Raw genomic sequence first — 21,397 nt, forward strand, 5'->3', positions numbered from 1 at the left:
GCGATGACGTCCGTTCTCGCGGGATCGCGAAGTCTCGCGGTCATCGCGATCCCGCGAGAACGTATGTCATCGCTGGCATTTTCGCAAAGGATTACTGGGAACGGCTGCGCGGGACATCGGAAGGTAAGAATAACACCATTTTTTATTTTTTTTTTACATTTTATCTTTTACTACTGATGCTGCATAGGCGGCCTCAATAGTAAAAAGTTGGGCACACTCGTCAAACACTATGTTTGACGAGTGTGACCAACCTGTCAATCAGTTCTCCAAGCGATGCTCCAGATCGCTTGGAAAACGCTAGCATTTTGCAAGCTAAATACACTTGCAAAATGCTAGTTTTTCCGCGGGAAAATCGCGGGAATTTAAAATGCGATTTTCCCGCGGAATGGAATTCCGGAATTCTCGCGGTAATTTCCGCGAGAGTTCCGGTACGTGTGAACTTAGCCTTAACCTGGCGATAAGAATTTTTACCGTGTGGGTTAATTTATACTGTTCGTAGATTGAACTGTTACAGATTTAGCAATACCAAATATAGGCTTTTTTTTTTTTCTTTCAGATTGACAAGAGTATGATTTAAACTTTATACTTTTATTTTTTTTATTTTCTTAGTGGAACTTGAGCAATCGATCATTTAGTTGCTTGTATCATATGCTGCAATACTACAATATTGCGTTATACAGTCCAACTAATGAGCCGCTATCAGGCGGCGCTGCATCACGGTATTGTGTCAGACCAGCTCGATCATAGTTGGTCGGTCAGCAGCTTTAACCCTTTGTCTTAACCCTCTGTCTTCTCTTCTCCTACCTCAGCTCATTAATGAGGTAGAAGAGATGGGTGGAATGGCCCGAGCCGTGGCCGAGGGAATCCCAAAACTGCGGATAGAGGAGTGTGCGGCCCGGAGACAAGCCAGGATTGATTCAGGTGAGAGACAACATGGCAGCGTGTTCTCTGATATCTCTCGGAGTCTACGGATATTGTATGGGGTAACAGCAAAGATTGGTGCTGTGTTTATCATTGCGTCTCTGTAGAAAGGAATTGTTTGCCGACCTTGCTGGGACCATCATGACTGTCCCCATTGGGGCCAAACAGTTAAAAAAGCCCAGGTTTGGGTTCCAGAACAGGACCCGAACCCCATTCATTCATTAAAATCATTACCGACGGTCAGACAGCCACGGTTCCCACGGTCAAATGACAGCGTGAGCCCGCAGCAGTCATCAGAGGTAAAAAGTTTACCTCCGCTCACTGGCGACGGCTGATTGGGACTACTACTTCCATTATCCAACACCTGCTGCCGCTAATAACAGCGAGAGCAGGTGCTGGCTGATGGGTGTATTCATTAGCCAACGCCTGCGCTATAAAAAAGATAATAAGAAAAAAAAAACACAGCTAGGTTCCCCTGTATTTTTGATAACCAGCCAAGCAAAACTCACAGCTGGGGGCTGCAACCCTCAGCTGTCAGCGTTAGCAAGGCAGGTTATCAAGAATAGAGGAGTCACTATGATGTTCCCCCCATTTTTGGCAACCAGCCTTGTTAAAGCAGACACCTAGGGGATGGTATTCTCAGGCTGGTAAGGGGATATGGATATTGCCCCTCCTCTCCAACCTAAAAATAGCAGCCCACAGCCGCCCAGAAAAGGCGCATCTATTAGATGAGTCAATTCCTGGCGCTTTGCGCAGCTCTTCCCACTTGCCCTGTTGCGGTGGCAAGTGGGGTTGATGTCACCTTTGTATTGTCAAGTGACATCAAGTCCACAGATTAGTAATGGAGAGGCGTCTGTAAGATACTTATCTATTACTAATACTATACTTATTGGGTAAATAAAGACACAGCCAGAATAAAGTCCTTTATTTGAAATAAAAACAAAACCCACTTTTACTTTCTTATTTAAACCCTTGTATATAAAGGACCTTATGCATTTCTAAATAAGACCAGCAGGTGGCAGCATTGTATCAAGTCTAACAACCATAGCACATTCTAATACCTACCAGCCCTGCTACATCTGCGTGATCTGGACGAATAATCACAGGCATTGAGGGGTGGTCCGAGGAAGGATAACGTTTTGGTTTAAAGCTCAAGGATCTCAGAGTGAAAGTACACCAAAGATTTGCACCACATAAAACAGTGTGGTGTGTTCTAGCACATGTAGTGCTTCCAGCGTCAGTCTGACAGTCTACTTGTGAACCAGGAGGCTCAGGATGAATATTATGACTATAGCATCCGTGAATCAATCAATGATTTAGTTCTACGATTACATCTGCAGGTTCCGAAGTGATCGTCGGCGTGAATAAGTACCAGCTGGAAAAGGAGGAGACGGTGGAAGTCCTCGCCATTGATAATACCGCTGTTCGCAACCGACAAATTGAGAAGCTTAAAAGGGTAAGAAGAAGCGTGCGGGGTGTAATAAGGGGCACGAGTCCGAGAGATGCACATCACCCGACCCGACCGATATCCCGGAGGGCGGACGTAGCTGTGACCTGAGGATGCTTTACATGTATCATATGTGGAACTGGATGTCACTTCTCAGAATCATATTAACCCCATAAGGATCAGGACATTTTGTTTAGATTTTTCGTCTGTGCTCTCTAAGCGTTTTAGAGAGGTTTTCCACTACGAGGACAACCCCTTCCTAAGCTAAATGCCTATACTGGCCTCCCGTTCCGGCTCCGTTCCAGCGGTGTCGGCACTCGCGGTCCCGGGGGGCTGTCATGCGTTGTTGTGACACGTTCTCCTCTCTAGACCCAATCATTAATAGTAAGTAACCTTCAGCGTTAAAACAGTAGCAGCCCCCGCCGGCAGCCCTATAATTGGGAGGTAATTGACGTTAATACTTTGATTTTGGCTTTTTAATGGGACGTTCGTCAGCAATTGACACGCACACCATCAGCAACCAATGGCACCTTCCAATACCTGTAATTAGCACGGTCAAGATTTACTAAGGATTGTAATGATTTTTTTTCTAATTGTTTATTGTTCCCTTAAAATGTTTACCCAAATTAGGAAAAACACTTCTTTCCGCTCTTTGTGCTATGTTAATAAGGCAGAACTTTATTTTCTAGTCTGCTCATTGAACACTCCACTCCAAGATCAGAGGCAGAACTCCGGAGAATCCGACTTCAGCGTTCTTGTAGTCTGTTACCGTGGAAACACATAGTTGTGGATTTTCAATCCAGACTATTTGAAAAAGGGTTTTTTTTTTTTTTTGTTTTGTTTTTGTTATTTTAGATGTTATTCTACCAAGTTTCATGTCTCAGAAAAAAGCGGCCACAAACGGTTCCTCCTGGGCAGAGCATAGTAATGTCATCTGCTGATTGTACGTCTGTCTCTTAGGTGAAGGCGAGCAGAGACGGGGCCGCTGCGGAACGCTGTCTGGCTGCAATCACCGAGTGTGCTGCTACCGGTCAGGGAAACCTCCTGGGTCTTGCAGTGGAAGCCGCCCGGGCCAGGTGACCCTTTAATTTATTTTAATCTAGTAACAGACAAATATTTAAAGGGAAGATGCCGTGTTTTTTCATAATTTAATGTAAAAAAGAAAATAGTCCCCTAAGCTTGATTCAGTGGTGTATATGCTTTGTTTTTTTCTGTAGTAATGTAGCCACTGGGGGCTGCCATCTTACCTTTCTGGCTGCTGAACGACACTTTCCATGCTCACTTACGGCAGTCCCTGGGCATAAGACACAAGAGTCGGCTGCCAACCCCTATCTCTATCATTGCAGCAGCATCAGCTGTGAACTGGGCACGCCTCTGTGGGCAGCTCAATTCATGGCTGTAGGTGTGGCCAGGCGCCATCTTATTAGAGCCCAGTGCTTTCCTTTTAGCTCCATTTACACTCTAGTGCAAGCCCTGGATGCTGTACTGTTCCAGCATAACTGCTTGGATGTTCACTCTGCACATACCAGCTGCAGGAGAGGAACCAGGACAGAGACCGAGCTGCTCTTTCCAAAACACCCGACCAGCTGCTGCCCCTGCTCCCTGCTGTTTAAAAACACTTGGCAATCTGCTGGACATCTAATCCTCTCCTGTGTGATACTGACTGCTGAGCCATGTATCTAATCCTATCCCGTGTGATACTGACTGCTGAGCTGTGTATGTAATCCTCTCCTGTGTGATACTGACTGCTGAGCCATGTATCTAATCCTCTCCTGTGTGATACTGACTGCTGAGCTGTGTATGTAATCCTCTCCTGTGTGATACTGACTGCTGAGCCGTGTATCTAATCCTCTCCTGTGTGATACTGACTGCTGAGCTGTGTATCTAATCCTCTCCTGTGTGATACTGACTGCTGAACTGTGTATCTAATCCTCTCCTGTGTGATACTGACTGCTGAACTGTGTATCTAATCCTCTCCTGTGTGATACTGACTGCTGAACTGTGTATCTAATCCTATCATGTGTTACTGACCGCTGAGCCGTGTATCTAATCCTCTCCTGTGTGATACTGTGTGCTGAACTGTGTATCTAATCCTATCTTGTGTGATACTGTGTGCTGAGCTCCGTATTTAATCCTATCCTGTGTGATACTGACTGCTGAGCTGCGTATCTAATCCTCTCCTGTGTGATACTGACTGCTGAGCTGTGTATCTAATCCTCTCCTGTGTGATACTGACTGCTGAGCTGTGTATCTAATCTTCTCCTGTGTGATACTGACAGCTAAGCTGTGTATCTAATCCTATCATGTGTTACTGACCGCTGAGCTGTGTATCTAATCCTCTCCTGTGTGATACTGCTGAGCTGTGTATCTAATCCTCTCCTGTGTGATACTGACAGCTAAGCTGTGTATCTAATCCTATCCTGTGTGATACTGTGTGCTGAGCCGTGTATCCAATCTTCTCCTGTGTGATACTGACAGCTAAGCTGTGTATCTAATCCTATCATGTGTTACTGACCGCTGAGCTGTGTATCTAATCCTCTCCTGTGTGATACTGCTGAGCTGTGTATCTAATCCTCTCCTGTGTGATACTGACAGCTAAGCTGTGTATCTAATCCTATCCTGTGTGATACTGTGTGCTGAGCCGTGTATCTAATCCTCTCCTGTGTGATACTGACTGAGCTGTGTATCTAATCCTCTCCTGTGTGATACTGACTGCTGAGCTGTGTATCTAATCCTCTCCTGTGTGATACTGACTGCTGAGCTGTGTATCTAATCCTCTCCTGTGTGATACTGACTGCTGAGCCGTGTATCTAATCCTATCCTGTGTGATACTGTGTGCTGAGCCGTGTATCTAATCCTATCCTGTGTGATACTGTGTGCTGAGCCGTGTATCTAATCCTATCCTGTGTGATACTGTGTGCTGAGCCGTGTATCTAATCCTCTCCTGTGTGATACTGACTACTGAGCTGTGTATCTAATCCTATCATGTGTTACTGACCGCTGAGCCGTGTATCTAATCCTCTCCTGTGTGATACTGACTACTGAGCTGTGTATCTAATCCTCTCGTGTGATACTGACTGCTGAGCTGTGTATCTAATCCTATCCTGTGTGATAGTCTGCTGAGCCGTGTATCTAATCCTATCCTGTGTGATACTGACTGCTGAGCCGTGTATCTAATCCTATCCTGTGTGATAGTCTGCTGAGCCATGTATCTAATCCTATCCTGTGTGATACTGTATGCTGAGCCGTGTATCTAGTCCTCTCCTGTGTGATACTGTCTGCTCAGCCGTGTATCTAATCCTCTCCTGTGTGATACTGACTGCTGAGCCATGTATCTAATCCTATCCCGTGTGATACTGACTGCTGAGCTGTGTATGTAATCCTCTCCTGTGTGATACTGACTGCTGAGCCATGTATCTAATCCTCTCCTGTGTGATACTGACTGCTGAGCTGTGTATGTAATCCTCTCCTGTGTGATACTGACTGCTGAGCCGTGTATCTAATCCTCTCCTGTGTGATACTGACTGCTGAGCTGTGTATCTAATCCTCTCCTGTGTGATACTGACTGCTGAACTGTGTATCTAATACTCTCCTGTGTGATACTGACTGCTGAACTGTGTATCTAATCCTCTCCTGTGTGATACTGACTGCTGAACTGTGTATCTAATCCTCTCCTGTGTGATACTGACTGCTGAACTGTGTATCTAATCCTCTCCTGTGTGATACTGACAGCTAAGCTGTGTATCTAATCCTATCATGTGTTACTGACCGCTGAGCCGTGTATCTAATCCTCTCCTGTGTGATACTGTGTGCTGAACTGTGTATCTAATCCTATCTTGTGTGATACTGTGTGCTGAGCTCCGTATCTAATCCTATCCTGTGTGATACTGACTGCTGAGCTGCGTATCTAATCCTCTCCTGTGTGATACTGACTGCTGAGCTGTGTATCTAATCCTCTCCTGTGTGATACTGACTGCTGAGCTGTGTATCTAATCTTCTCCTGTGTGATACTGACAGCTAAGCTGTGTATCTAATCCTATCATGTGTTACTGACCGCTGAGCTGTGTATCTAATCCTCTCCTGTGTGATACTGCTGAGCTGTGTATCTAATCCTCTCCTGTGTGATACTGACAGCTAAGCTGTGTATCTAATCCTCTCCTGTGTGATACTGACTGCTGAGCTGTGTATCTAATAATCTCCTGTGTGATACTGACTGCTGAGCCGTGTATCTAATCCTATCCTGTGTGATACTGTGTGCTGAGCCGTGTATCTAATCCTATCCTGTGTGATACTGTGTGCTGAGCCGTGTATCTAATCCTCTCCTGTGTGATACTAACAGCTAAGCCGTGTATCTAATCCTATCATGTGTTACTGACTACTGAGCCGTGTATCTAATCCTCTCCTGTGTGATACTGACTACTGAGCTGTGTATCTAATCCTCTCGTGTGATACTGACTGCTGAGCCGTGTATCTAATCCTATCCTGTGTGATACTGTGTGCTGAGCCGTGTATCTAATCCTATCCTGTGTGATACTGACTGCTGAGCTGTGTATCTAATCCTATCCTGTGTGATAGTCTGCTGAGCCGTGTATCTAATCCTATCCTGTGTGATACTGACTGCTGAGCCGTGTATCTAATCCTATCCTGTGTGATACTGTGTGCTGAGCCGTGTATCTAATCCTATCCTGTGTGATACTGTGTGCTGAGCCGTGTATCTAATCCTCTCCTATGTGATACTGACAGCTAAGCTGTGTATCTAATCCTATCATGTGTTACTGACCGCTGAGCCGTGTATCTAATCCTCTCCTGTGTGATACTGACTACTGAGCTGTGTATCTAATCCTCTCGTGTGATACTGACTGCTGAGCCGTGTATCTAATCCTATCCTGTGTGATACTGTGTGCTGAGCCGTGTATCTAATCCTATCCTGTGTGATACTGACTGCTGAGCTGTGTATCTAATCCTATCCTGTGTGATACTGACTGCTGAGCCGTGTATCTAATCCTATCCTGTGTGATACTGACTGCTGAGCCGTGTATCTAATCCTATCCTGTGTGATAGTCTGCTGAGCCATGTATCTAATCCTATCCTGTGTGATACTGTATGCTGAGCCGTGTATCTAATCCTCTCCTGTGTGATACTGTCTGCTCAGCCGTGTATCTAATCCTCTCCTGTGTGATACTGACTGCTGAGCCGTGTATCTAATCCTATCCTGTGTGATACTGACTGCTGAGCTGTGTATCTAATCCTCTCCTGTGTGATACTGACTGCTGAGCTGTGTATCTAATCCTCTCCTGTGTGATACTGACTGCTGAACTGTGTATCTAATACTCTCCTGTGTGATACTGACTGCTGAACTGTGTATCTAATCCTCTCCTGTGTGATACTGACTGCTGAACTGTGTATCTAATCCTCTCCTGTGTGATACTGACTGCTGAACTGTGTATCTAATCCTCTCCTGTGTGATACTGACAGCTAAGCTGTGTATCTAATCCTATCATGTGTTACTGACCGCTGAGCCGTGTATCTAATCCTCTCCTGTGTGATACTGTGTGCTGAACTGTGTATCTAATCCTATCTTGTGTGATACTGTGTGCTGAGCTCCGTATCTAATCCTATCCTGTGTGATACTGACTGCTGAGCTGCGTATCTAATCCTCTCCTGTGTGATACTGACTGCTGAGCTGTGTATCTAATCCTCTCCTGTGTGATACTGACTGCTGAGCTGTGTATCTAATCTTCTCCTGTGTGATACTGACAGCTAAGCTGTGTATCTAATCCTATCATGTGTTACTGACCGCTGAGCTGTGTATCTAATCCTCTCCTGTGTGATACTGCTGAGCTGTGTATCTAATCCTCTCCTGTGTGATACTGACAGCTAAGCTGTGTATCTAATCCTCTCCTGTGTGATACTGACTGCTGAGCTGTGTATCTAATCATCTCCTGTGTGATACTGACTGCTGAGCCGTGTATCTAATCCTATCCTGTGTGATACTGTGTGCTGAGCCGTGTATCTAATCCTATCCTGTGTGATACTGTGTGCTGAGCCGTGTATCTAATCCTCTCCTGTGTGATACTAACAGCTAAGCCGTGTATCTAATCCTATCATGTGTTACTGACTACTGAGCCGTGTATCTAATCCTCTCCTGTGTGATACTGACTACTGAGCTGTGTATCTAATCCTCTCGTGTGATACTGACTGCTGAGCCGTGTATCTAATCCTATCCTGTGTGATACTGTGTGCTGAGCCGTGTATCTAATCCTATCCTGTGTGATACTGACTGCTGAGCTGTGTATCAAATCCTATCCTGTGTGATAGTCTGCTGAGCCGTGTATCTAATCCTATCCTGTGTGATACTGACTGCTGAGCCGTGTATCTAATCCTATCCTGTGTGATACTGTGTGCTGAGCCGTGTATCTAATCCTATCCTGTATGATACTGTGTGCTGAGCCGTGTATCTAATCCTCTCCTATGTGATACTGACAGCTAAGCTGTGTATCTAATCCTATCATGTGTTACTGACCGCTGAGCCGTGTATCTAATCCTCTCCTGTGTGATACTGACTACTGAGCTGTGTATCTAATCCTCTCGTGTGATACTGACTGCTGAGCCGTGTATCTAATCCTATCCTGTGTGATACTGTGTGCTGAGCCGTGTATCTAATCCTATCCTGTGTGATACTGACTGCTGAGCTGTGTATCTAATCCTATCCTGTGTGATACTGACTGCTGAGCCGTGTATCTAATCCTATCCTGTGTGATACTGACTGCTGAGCCGTGTATCTAATCCTATCCTGTGTGATAGTCTGCTGAGCCATGTATCTAATCCTATCCTGTGTGATACTGTATGCTGAGCCGTGTATCTAATCCTCTCCTGTGTGATACTGTCTGCTCAGCCGTGTATCTAATCCTCTCCTGTGTGATACTGACTGCTGAGCCGTGTATCTAATCCTATCCTGTGTGATACTGTCTGCTCAGCCGTGTATCTAATCCTCTCCTGTGTGATACTGACTGCTGAGCTGTGTATCTAATCCTATCCTGTGTGATTCTGACTGCTGAGCTGTGTATCTAATCCTATCCTGTGTGATACTGGCTGCTCAGCCGTGTATCTAATCCTCTCCTGTGTGATACTGACTGCTGAGCCGTGTATCTAATCCTCTCCTGTGTGATACTGACTGCTGAGCCGTGTATCTATTCCTAGCCTGTGTGATACTGTCTGCTGAGCCGTGTATCTAATCCTGTCCCGTGTGATACTGACTGCTGAGCCGTGTATCTAATCCTCTCCTGTGTGATACTGACTGCTGAGCTGTGTATCTAATCCTATCCTGTGTGATACTGACTGCTGAGCTGTGTATCTAATCCTATCCTGTGTGATACTGACTGCTGAGCTGTGTATCTAATCCTATCCTGTGTGATACTGACTGCTGAGCCGTGCATCTAATCCTCTCCTGTGTGATACTGACTGCTGAGCCGTTTATCTAATCCTATCCTGTGTGATACTGTGTAGCTAATCCTCTCCTGTGTGATACTGACAGCTAAGCCGTGTATCTAATCCTATCATGTGTTACTGACTACTGAGCCGTGTATCTAATCCTCTCCTGTGTGATACTGACTACTGAGCTGTGTATCTAATCCTCTCGTGTGATACTGACTGCTGAGCCGTGTATCTAATCCTATCCTGTGTGATACTGTGTGCTGAGCCGTGTATCTAATCCTATCCTGTGTGATACTGACTGCTGAGCTGTGTATCTAATCCTATCCTGTGTGATAGTCTGCTGAGCCGTGTATCTAATCCTATCCTGTGTGATACTGACTGCTGAGCCGTGTATCTAATCCTATCCTGTGTGATACTGTGTGCTGAGCCGTGTATCTAATCCTATCCTGTGTGATACTGTGTGCTGAGCCGTGTATCTAATCCTCTCCTGTGTGATACTGACAGCTAAGCTGTGTATCTAATCCTATCATGTGTTACTGACCGCTGAGCCGTGTATCTAATCCTCTCCTGTGTGATACTGACTACTGAGCTGTGTATCTAATCCTCTCGTGTGATACTGACTGCTGAGCCGTGTATCTAATCCTCTCCTGTGTGATACTGACTGCTGAGCTGTGTATCTAATCCTATCCTGTGTGATACTGACTGCTGAGCTGTGTATCTAATCCTATCCTGTGTGATACTGACTGCTGAGCTGTGTATCTAATCCTATCCTGTGTGATACTGACTGCTGAGCCGTGCATCTAATCCTCTCCTGTGTGATACTGACTGCTGAGCCGTTTATCTAATCCTATCCTGTGTGATACTGTGTATCTAATCCTATCCTGTGTGATACTGACTGCTGAGCCGTGTAGCTAATCCTCTCCTGTGTGATAGTCTGCTGAGCAGTGTATCTAATCCTTTCTTGTGATACTGTCTGCTGAGCCGTGTATCTAATCCTCTCCTGTGTGATAGTCTGCTGAGCCGTGTATCTAATCCTATCCCGTGTGATACTGACTGCTGAGCTGTGTATCTAATCCTCTTCTGTGTGATACTGACTGCTGAGCTGTGTATCTAATCCTCTTCTGTGTGATACTGACTGCTGAGCTGTGTATCTAATCCTCTCCTGTGTGATACTGACAGCTAAGCTGTGTATCTAATCCTATCATGTGTTACTGACCGCTGAGCCGTGTATCTAATCCTCTCCTGTGTGATAGTGTGCTGAGCTGTGTATCTAATCCTATCCCGTGTGATACTGTCTGCTGAGCCGTGTATCTAATCCTATCCTGTGTGATACTGTCTGCTGACCGTGTATCTAATCCTCTCCTGTGTGATACTGACTACTGAGCCGTGTATCTAATCCTATCCCGTGTGATACTGCTCTCCTGAAATACTCTGTGCTGCTGTCACCCTGCTGGTTTTATGTGTGATCTGCATGGTGGTATTGTGTATGATCTCTGTGGTGGTATTATGTGTGAAGTATATGGCGGTATTATGTGAGAACCCTATGGCAGTATTATCTGCTAAAAGGGGACCCATTCTAGGGTGGTTCTGGCTGAGCACCTGCACACGGGTCAGGGGTAATAGTTAGGTGCACTCAGGGGAGGGCTGGGGAGGCAGCTGAAGAGAGGGGTCTCATTTTTATCGTTACTGTATGGCTACATTTCCCCCCATCCTGCTTCCCAGCGTCACCCTGAACTGCACCTGTCACCTCGCTTTCACACATCACCAGGATCTGATGAGGGGAATGGGGTCTTTGCATGCAAAGTCTGGATCAGAACAGGCCATCAATCAGCAGAAATGTTTCCTGGATTTCTGTGGTGCTGTCACCCTGCTCCTCCCCCATATATCTCCCTCTGTGCCCCCCATAGACCAGCACACTGCTGTCCTGAAATACTCTGTGGTGATGTCACCCTTCTCCCAGAATCCTTGCTGCCTGCCATCCTCAGTGACCGAAGACCCCATTCCTCTCCTCAGATCCTGTCCTGGCGATGTGTGAAAGCGAGGCGACAGGGGCCTGATGTATGGGGGAAGGAGCAGGGTGACAGCAGCACAGAGTATTTCAGGAGAGCAGTGTGCTGGTCTATGGGGGGGCACCTGTTCGGTGCCAGGGATTGTACATAGAGCGCTGTGTTTTATACAAATGGATGGACCGTCTGCTTCTCTGCTCCACAGAAATCCAGGAAACATTTCTGCTGATTGATGACCTGTTCTGATCCAGACTTTGCATGCAAAGACAGTCAGTAACTTTGCAGGCCCCATCAAAATGGCTGCTCACTGTGTTCCTAAATGTCATCCTCTCTTTTCCCTTAGCAGACACCCAGAAGGGGAGGAGAGGAGTGACATCACACCCAGAAGGGGAGGAGAGGAGTGACACCACACCCAGAAGGGGAGGAGAGGAGTGACACCACACCCAGAAGGGGAGGAGAGGAGTGACACCACACCCAGAAGGGGAGGAGAGGAGTGACACCACACCCAGAAGGGGAGGAGAGGAGTGACACCACACCCAGAAGGGGAGGAGAGGAGTGACACCACACCCATGTCAGCAGATTCTGCCTATAATTACTGCAGGGCAGTAATGTGAGCTAGTTGTACACTAGGTTTTTGTGCCAAATTTCAGTAGCTGCTCCCCCTAGTGTTAACAAGTGGAAATGCCAAACTTTTTAAAATTATTTTTCATATTTTGCAAAATTAAAAACAAATGATAATATTTTTTAAGAAAATGTAAACATTAATTCTTTACATATTTTCAATTTCTGAAAAAAAAATTTTTGGATGTCACCTTCCCTTTAATTGTGCAGTTCTTCTACAAATCGCCTGCGCAGACTGTCCTCCAAAGGGTTGGCCACTACTCAGTCAATGCATTCTCAGTTGCTGTATTCCCTCGTGTAAAATAAAAATAGGGTATGCTCACTTCCGGCAGCACCGTGTCTGCGCCTCCTGGGGATTGTGGTTTATTATTATGTCAAGCGAGCCCTGCAGACAATTAGCAACGGCTTCATTTCCACTTGTTTTGGATGAAGCTGACATCCAGAAGAAGATATAAAGGCTGCCGCTCACTTCCTCCGAATGTTCACTATGTTTGAATGTTCACTGATTGGCTGCAGGGCTTGCGTGATGTAATATCCCCGTCGCTGGTGATGTAATAACCCCTGTCGCTCCTCTGTCGCTCGGAGCCAGGTGGGCCCGTCGGGCTCAGCTCGGCGCCAGGGGGGCCCGTCGGGCTCTCAGCTCGGCGCCAGGGGGGGTCCGTCAGGCTCTCAGCTCGGCGCCAGGGGGGGCCCGTCGGGCTCTCAGCTCGGCGCCAGGGGGGCCCGTCGGGCTCTCAGCTCGGCGCCAGGGGGGGCCCGTCAGGCTCTCAGCTCGGCGCCAGGGGGGGCCCGTCAGGCTCTCAGCTCGGCGCCAGGGGGGGCCCGTCGGGCTCTCAGCTCGGCGCCAGGGGGGACCCGTCGGGCTCTCAGCTCGGCGCCAGGGGGGGGCCCGTCGGGCTCTCAGCTCGGCGCCAGGGGGGGGCCGTCGGTAGTTATATTATACTAGTTATGTAATATATTCTTGTACATAGGGGCAGTATTATAGTAGTTATATTCCTGTACATAGGGGCAGTATTATAGTAGTTATATTCCTGTACATAGGACATAGGGGGCAGTATTATAGTAGATATATTCTTGTACATAGGGGGCAGTTCTATAGTAATTATATTCTTGTACATAGGAGCAGTATTATAGTAGTTATATTCTTGTACATAGGGGCAGTATTATAGTAGTTATATTCTTGTACATAGGGGGCAGTATTATAGTAGTTATATTCTTGTACATAGGGGCAGTATTATAGTAGTTATATTCCTGTACATAGGGGGCAGTATTATAGAAGATATATTCCTGTACATAGGGGCAGTATTATAGTAGTTATATACCTGTACATAGGGGGCAGTATTATAGTAGATATATTCTTGTACATAGGGGGCAGTACTATAGTAGATATATTCTTGTACATAGGGGGCAGTATTATAGTAGTTAAATTCTTGTACACAGGGGCAGTATTATTGTAGTTATATTCTTGTACATAGGGGCAGTATTATAGTAGTTATATTCCTGTACATAGGGGGCAGTATTATAGTAGATATATTCCTGTACATAGGGAGCAGTATTATAGTAGATATATTCTTGTACATAGGAGCAGTATTATAGTAGTTATATCCTTGTCCATAGGGGCAGTATTATAGTAGTTATTTTCTTGTACATAGGGGCAGTATTATAGTAGTTATATTCCTGTACATAGGGGGCAGTATTATAGTAGATATATTCCTGTACATAGGGGGCAGTATTATAGTAGATATATTCTTGTACATAGGGGGCAGTACTATAGTAGATATATTCTTATATTCTTGTACATAGGGGGCAGTATTATAGTAGTTAAATTCTTGTACACAGGGGCAGTATTATAGTAGTTATATTCTTGTACATAGGGGCAGTATTATAGTAGTTATATTCCTGTACATAGGGGGCAGTATTATAGTAGTTAAATTCTTGTACACAGGAGTAGGATAATAGTAGTTATATTCTTGTACATAGAGAGCAGTATTATAGTAGTTATATTCTTGTACATAGGGGCAGTATTATAGTAGTTATATTCTTGTACATAGGGGCAGTATTATAGTAGTTATATTCTTGCACATAGGGGCAGTATTATAGTAGTTATATTCTTGCACATAGGAGCAGTATTATAGTAGTTATATTCTTGTACATAGGAGCAGTATTATAGTAGTTATATTCTTGCACATAGGGGCAGTATTATATTAGTTATATTCTTGCACATAGGAGCAGTATTATAGTAGTTATATTCTTGTACATAAGGGCAGTATTATAGTAGTTATATTCTTGTACATAGGAGCAGTATTATAGTAGTTATATTCTTATACATAGGGGGCAGTATTATAGTAGTTATATTCTTGTACATAGGGGCAGTATTATAGTAGTTATATTCTTGTACATAGGGAGCAGTATTATAGTAGTTATATTCTTGTACATAGGGGGCAGTATTATAGTAGTTATATTCTTGTACATAGGAGCAGTATTATAGTAGTTATATTCTTGGACATAGGAGCAGTATTATAGTAGTTATATTCTTGGACATAGGAGCAGTATTATAGTAGTTATATTCTTGTACATAGGGGGCAGTATTATAGTAGTTATATTCTTGTACATAGGAGCAGTATTATAGTAGTTATATTCCTGTACATAGGGGCAGTATTATAGTAGTTATATTCTTGTACATAGGGGCAGTATTATAGTAGTTATATTCTTGTACATAGGGAGCAGTATTATAGTAGTTATATTCTTGTACATAGGGGGCAGTATTATAGTAGTTATATTCTTGTACATAGGAGCAGTATTATAGTAGTTATATTCCTGTACATAGGAGCAGTATTATAGTAGTTATATTCTTGGACATAGGAGCAGTATTATAGTAGTTATATTCTTGTACATAGGGGGCAGTATTATAGTAGTTATATTCTTGTACATAGGAGCAGTATTATAGTAGTTATATTCCTGTACATAGGGGCAGTATTATAGTAGTGTACTATGTCCTGTACTATGTTCCTCCTAGATGCACTGTGGGAGAAATCACGGATGCTATGAAGAAGGTGTTTGGTGAGCACAAAGCCAGCGATAGAATGGTGAGCGGAGCGTATCGCCAGGAGTACGGGGAGAGTGAAGAGATTTCATTTGCTCTCAAGAGGTAAATTCAATGGAAAAGCACATTGTCTTGATATTAAGAGCGGATTGTTAACCTTTTTCAGGGTCAGATGCATCGTTATTGCTGTAGATATGTTTCTGCCACGAATAGTGACCTGCCCCATTTTTTTTTTTTTTCTTTTAAGACCAGCCTCCTGTTCTGTTATGTTGTAGGTCACTTCCATTTTGTTACCATTTTGGCTAAAGGTTACTCTAAGTATATGCACATTGTCAAAGTTATCTGGACGCAGCTCTGGAGAGTTAATGACAAGTTCAGCTCTGCTGCGTCTCCAAACAGTTGAAGCTGTTTATGTGGCGGCACATTTGCATGCTTCCATCCTGTGTTACCTGGCTTCATCAGATAACCAGTTCAGCTCTGCTACATGGGTGTAACTGAATAATAGTGCTGAGTTTGCCATGCAACACGTTGGGGCTGTGTTATTCTTTGGTTGTGGTATTACTTAATGTGGGTAAGTCTAGTGCAGTAGCAGGAAATTGTAACTGAGCACACGGAAGATTTGGGTACAAATCCGTCTCTTGCACACTTGTCTGTAGATGTAGCAGTGCTGAGTGTCGTGTTTGCAGTAGTAATCACTGAGCACAGCTCTGCTGCAGCCATGTGTTGTCAGACCTGCTGTACCGATGCCTGAGGCTCCGCTGATCTGACGGATGCAGAAGAGCGCACACAGCACCCAGAATGTTCTACTTTTCTCATATTCCCTCTCTTTCTCTCTCTCGCTCACTCTCTCCCTGAATGTCTTTTTTTCTATGTCTATTTCTCTCTCTCTTGTACTCAGTATTGGTCTCTTTGTTTCTCTCTTTCAGTCTGACTCATCTTTCCGTCTCTCATTTGTGTCTGTCTCTTTCACGGTCTCCTATTTCTCTCTCTCTCGTTCTGTTTCTCGCTTTTGTGCAGGCACTCTGCATTTTTCTCTCTTTGACACAGACGCTTTGTCTCTCGCTCTTTGGCGCTGGTGCTCTACCTTTCTCTCTCTTTCATACAGGCGTTCTCCCTCTCTCTATCTCTCATTGGCACTGGCGTTCTCCCTCTCTCTTTGTTTTTGGCACAGACATTCTCCCTCTCTTCTTCTCTCTTTGGCCCAGGCGTTCACCCTCTTTTTCTTGCTGACACGGGCGTTCTTCCTCTGTTTGACATGGGTGTTCTCCCTGTTTTTCTCGCTGACACGGGCGTTCTTCCTCTGTTTGATACAGGTATTTTCCCTCTCTTTCTCTCTAGGGCACTGGTGTTCTCACCCTTTCTTTCTCTCTTTGGCACGGGTGTTCTGCCTCTCTTTTTCTCTCTTTGGGGAGGGACGTTCTCTCTCTTTGGCACTGGCGTAATCCCTCTCTCTTTTTTATTTGGCACAGACGTTCTCCCTCTCTTTGATACAGGCGTTCTCCCTCTCTTTCTCTCTAGGGCATTGGTATTTTCTCCCTCTGTCTCTCTTTGGCAAAGGTGTTCTGCCTCTCTCTTTCTCTCTTTGGGAGGGACGTTCTCCCTCTTTTTTTTCTTTTTGGTGCAGGTGTTCTGCCTTTCTTTTTCTCTTTCTCTCTTTGGCACTAGTGTTCTACCTCCCTTTCTTTCTCACATTTTGGCACAGGCATTCTGCCTCTTTTTCTCTCTCTTAGGCTTGGCTTGTTTCTGCATCCCCTCTCCTCTTTCTCTTTGACACGGGCGTTCTGCCTCTTTTTACCTCTTTGACTTGGCACTCTTTTTTATACTCTTTTTTTTTTTTTTTGCACAAGTTTTTTGCTTCTCTCTTTTTTTGGCATAGGCATTCTCTCTCTCTTTTTCACGCAGGAGTTCTGCTTCTCTCCCCTTTTGGCACTTCCGTTCTTCCTCCATCTCTGCATGCCCTCTGCCTTCCTTTGTCTTTTACAGAGGCGTTCTGCCTCCCTCTCCCTTTGGCACAGGCGTTCTGCCTCCCTCTCCCTTTGACACAGGCGTTCTGCCTCCCCCTCCCTTTGGCACATGCGTTCTGCCTTTCTCTTTGTTTGGCACAGGCGTTCTGCCTCCCTCTCTCTTTAGCACAGGCGTTCTGCCTCCCTCTCCCTTTGGCACAGCCATTCTGCCTCCCCCTCCCTCTTTGGCACAGGTGTTCTGCCTCTCCCTCTCTCTTTGGCACAGGCGTTCTGCCTCTCTCTCTCTTTGGCACAGGCGTTCTGCCTTCCTCTCTCTTTAGCACAGGCGTTCTGCCTTCCTCTCTCTTTAGCACAGGCGTTCTGCCTTCCTCTCTCTTTAGCACAGGCGTTCTGCCTTCCTCTCTCTTTAGCACAGGCGTTCTGCCTTCCTCTCTCTTTAGCACAGGCATTCTACCTCCCTCTCTTTGGCACAGGCGTTCTACCTCTCTCTCTTTGGCACAGGCGTTCTGCCTTCCTCTCTCTTTGGCCCAGGCGTTCACCCTCTTTTTCTTGCTGACACGGGCGTTCTTCCTCTGTTTGACATGGGTGTTCTCCCTGTTTTTCTCGCTGACACGGGCGTTCTTCCTCTGTTTGATACAGGTATTTTCCCTCTCTTTCTCTCTAGGGCACTGGTGTTCTCACCCTTTCTTTCTCTCTTTGGCACGGGTGTTCTGCCTCTCTTTTTCTCTCTTTGGGGAGGGACGTTCTCTCTCTTTGGCACTGGCGTAATCCCTCTCTCTTTTTTATTTGGCACAGACGTTCTCCCTCTCTTTGATACAGGCGTTCTCCCTCTCTTTCTCTCTAGGGCATTGGTATTTTCTCCCTCTGTCTCTCTTTGGCAAAGGTGTTCTGCCTCTCTCTTTCTCTCTTTGGGAGGGACGTTCTCCCTCTTTTTTTTCTTTTTGGTGCAGGTGTTCTGCCTTTCTTTTTCTCTTTCTCTCTTTGGCACTAGTGTTCTACCTCCCTTTCTTTCTCACATTTTGGCACAGGCATTCTGCCTCTTTTTCTCTCTCTTAGGCTTGGCTTGTTTCTGCATCCCCTCTCCTCTTTCTCTTTGACACGGGCGTTCTGCCTCTTTTTACCTCTTTGACTTGGCACTCTTTTTTATACTCTTTTTTTTTTTTTTTGCACAAGTTTTTTGCTTCTCTCTTTTTTTGGCATAGGCATTCTCTCTCTCTTTTTCACGCAGGAGTTCTGCTTCTCTCCCCTTTTGGCACTTCCGTTCTTCCTCCATCTCTGCATGCCCTCTGCCTTCCTTTGTCTTTTACAGAGGCGTTCTGCCTCCCTCTCCCTTTGGCACAGGCGTTCTGCCTCCCTCTCCCTTTGACACAGGCGTTCTGCCTCCCCCTCCCTTTGGCACATGCGTTCTGCCTTTCTCTTTGTTTGGCACAGGCGTTCTGCCTCCCTCTCTCTTTAGCACAGGCGTTCTGCCTCCCTCTCCCTTTGGCACAGCCATTCTGCCTCCCCCTCCCTCTTTGGCACAGGTGTTCTGCCTCTCCCTCTCTCTTTGGCACAGGCGTTCTGCCTCTCTCTCTCTTTGGCACAGGCGTTCTGCCTCTCTCTCTCTTTGGCACAGGCGTTCTGCCTTCCTCTCTCTTTAGCACAGGCGTTCTGCCTTCCTCTCTCTTTAGCACAGGCGTTCTGCCTTCCTCTCTCTTTAGCACAGGCGTTCTGCCTTCCTCTCTCTTTAGCACAGGCATTCTACCTCCCTCTCTTTGGCACAGGCGTTCTACCTCTCTTTCTTTGGCACAGGCGTTCTGCCTTCCTCTCTCTTTGGCACAGGCGTTCTGCCTTCCTCTCTCTTTGGCACAGGTGTTCTGCCTTCCTCTCTCTTTGGCACAGGTGTTCTGCCTTCCTCTCTCTTTGGCACAGCCGTTTTGCCTCTCTCTCTTTGGCACAGGCGTTCTGCCTCCCCCTCCCTTTGGCACATGCGTTCTGACTTTCTCTTTGTTTGGCACAGGCGTTCTGCCTCCCTCTCTCTTTAGCACTGGCGTTCTGCCTCCTTCTCCTTTTGGCACAGCCGTTCTGCCTCCCCCTCCCTCTTTGGCACAGGTGTTCTGCCTCTCTCTCTCACTTTGGCACAGGCGTTCTGCCTCTCTCTCTCACTTTGGCACATGCGTTCTGCCTCCTTTTTTCTTTGGCACACGCGTTCTGCCTCCCTGTCTCTTTGGCACAGGCGTTCTGCCTCCCCGTCTCTTTGGCACAGGCGTTCTGCCTCCCCGTCTCTTTGGCACAGGCGTTCTGCCTCCCCGTCTCTTTGGCACAGGCGTTCTGCCTTCCCTCCCCCTTTGGCACAGGCGTTCTGCCTTCCCTCCCCCTTTGGCACAGGCGTTCTGCCTTCCCTCCCCCTTTGGCACAGGCGTTCTGCCTTCCCTCCCCCTTTGGCACAGGCGTTCTGCCTTCCCTCCCCCTTTGGCACAGGCGTTCTGCCTTCCCTCCCCCTTTGGCACAGGCGTTCTGCCTTCCCTCCCCCTTTGGCACAGGCGTTCTGCCTTCCCTCCCCCTTTGGCACAGGCGTTCTGCCTTCCCTCCCCCTTTGGCACAGGCGTTCTGCCTTCCCTCCCCCTTTGGCACAGGCGTTCTGCCTTCCCTCCCCCTTTGGCACAGGCGTTCTGCCTTCCCTCCCCCTTTGGCACAGGCGTTCTGCCTTCCCTCCCCCTTTGGCACAGGCGTTCTGCCTTCCCTCCCCCTTTGGCACAGGCGTTCTGCCTTCCCTCCCCCTTTGGCACAGGCGTTCTGCCTTCCCTCCCCCTTTGGCACAGGCGTTCTGCCTCCCTCTCTCTTTGGCACAGGCGTTCTGCCTCCCTCTCTCTTTGGCACAGGCGTTCTGCCTCCCTCTCTCTTTGGCACAGGCGTTCTGCCTCCCTCTCTCTTTGGCACAGGCGTTCTGCCTCCCTCTCTCTTTGGCACAGGCGTTCTGCCTCCCTCTCTCTTTGGCACAGGCGTTCTGCCTCCCTCTCTCTTTGGCACAGGCGTTCTGCCTCCCTCTCTCTTTGGCACAGGCGTTCTGCCTCCCTCTCTCTTTGGCACAGGCGTTCTGCCTCCCTCTCTCTTTGGCACAGGCGTTCTCAGCATCGTCCAGCAAGACTTCTTTTCGAGCTCAGCTTCTTGTGCTTACTCCGTTCTCAGGAAGCCCGGCAAAATGCACACTTTTGTTCCCTGTATGTGGTTGTCCTCTTTTCGTTATGTCTGCAGTGTGACGCTTCTGCTGATGGTAAGTTGTGTGGGATCATTTATTGCAGAGTTCAGAGCTTTATGGAAAGAGAAGGACGAAGACCTCGATTGCTTGTCGCCAAAATGGGTCAAGACGGCCATGATAGGGGAGCGAAGGTGATCGCCACTGGGTTCGCTGACCTCGGCTTTGATGTGGATATCGGACCCCTTTTCCAGGTGACAGGTTATAGTGATACTAAATACCATTTCTACTTGTGTCATCCCCCTGACTTGTCCGCTATATTACCTCCTCCCATGTAGTGTCGCACGATCTCAGCTATTCAGGGAACATTCACAGTGTTAGCTGCAGCCGCCGGCTCCTGACACCTGTGACCCGCCGCTGCCCCTTCCATCCACAGCCAAGACTATAAGATAACGTACATCTGGACTATAAGGCGCAACCCCCCCATTTTGGAGGAAGAAAGTGCGTCTTATAGTCTGAAAAATACTGTGTGTGTAACAAAAAATAAGAGACAACCCCCCCAGGTGTTCACCAAACCTTCAGTATAAATCCAGAGACTGGAGGCTGCACACCATGCAAGTGAAAATGCTTCTTGTTTAATGGCGACGCTTCGGTTCCTTAGTGGGAACCTTTCTCCAGCCTGAAATCAAACGCCGCCACCATGATGGGCCATTAAATAAGAAGATGTCTGTCCAGCCTCTGTTTGAAGACTTCCATTGAAGGAGAACTCACCACTTCTCGTGGCAG

General features: G+C 46.6%; 1 protein-coding gene across 4 annotated transcripts in view; it reads left to right on the top strand.

The window, feature by feature from the left end:
• The window catches only part of MMUT (methylmalonyl-CoA mutase), a 67,267-nt gene that overhangs the window by 28,474 nt on the left and 17,396 nt on the right, over window positions 1–21,397 (top strand). For 3 of the 4 annotated variants that reach the window (XM_073586516.1, XM_073586517.1, XM_073586518.1), the window contains exons 7-11: window positions 810–921; window positions 2,262–2,377; window positions 3,329–3,444; window positions 15,446–15,577; window positions 20,718–20,865. In XM_073586516.1, the coding sequence (XP_073442617.1) occupies window positions 810–921; window positions 2,262–2,377; window positions 3,329–3,444; window positions 15,446–15,577; window positions 20,718–20,865 (624 nt within the window). The remainder of the gene's footprint in view (window positions 1–809; window positions 922–2,261; window positions 2,378–3,328; window positions 3,445–15,445; window positions 15,578–20,717; window positions 20,866–21,397) is intronic. The other variant, XR_012234295.1, reaches the window with a different exon arrangement.

Source organism: Dendrobates tinctorius, unplaced genomic scaffold (assembly GCF_039654945.1).
Source record: "Dendrobates tinctorius isolate UK_male_01 unplaced genomic scaffold, ASM3965494v1 ptg000093l, whole genome shotgun sequence".
NCBI classification, from domain to species: domain Eukaryota; kingdom Metazoa; phylum Chordata; class Amphibia; order Anura; family Dendrobatidae; genus Dendrobates; species Dendrobates tinctorius.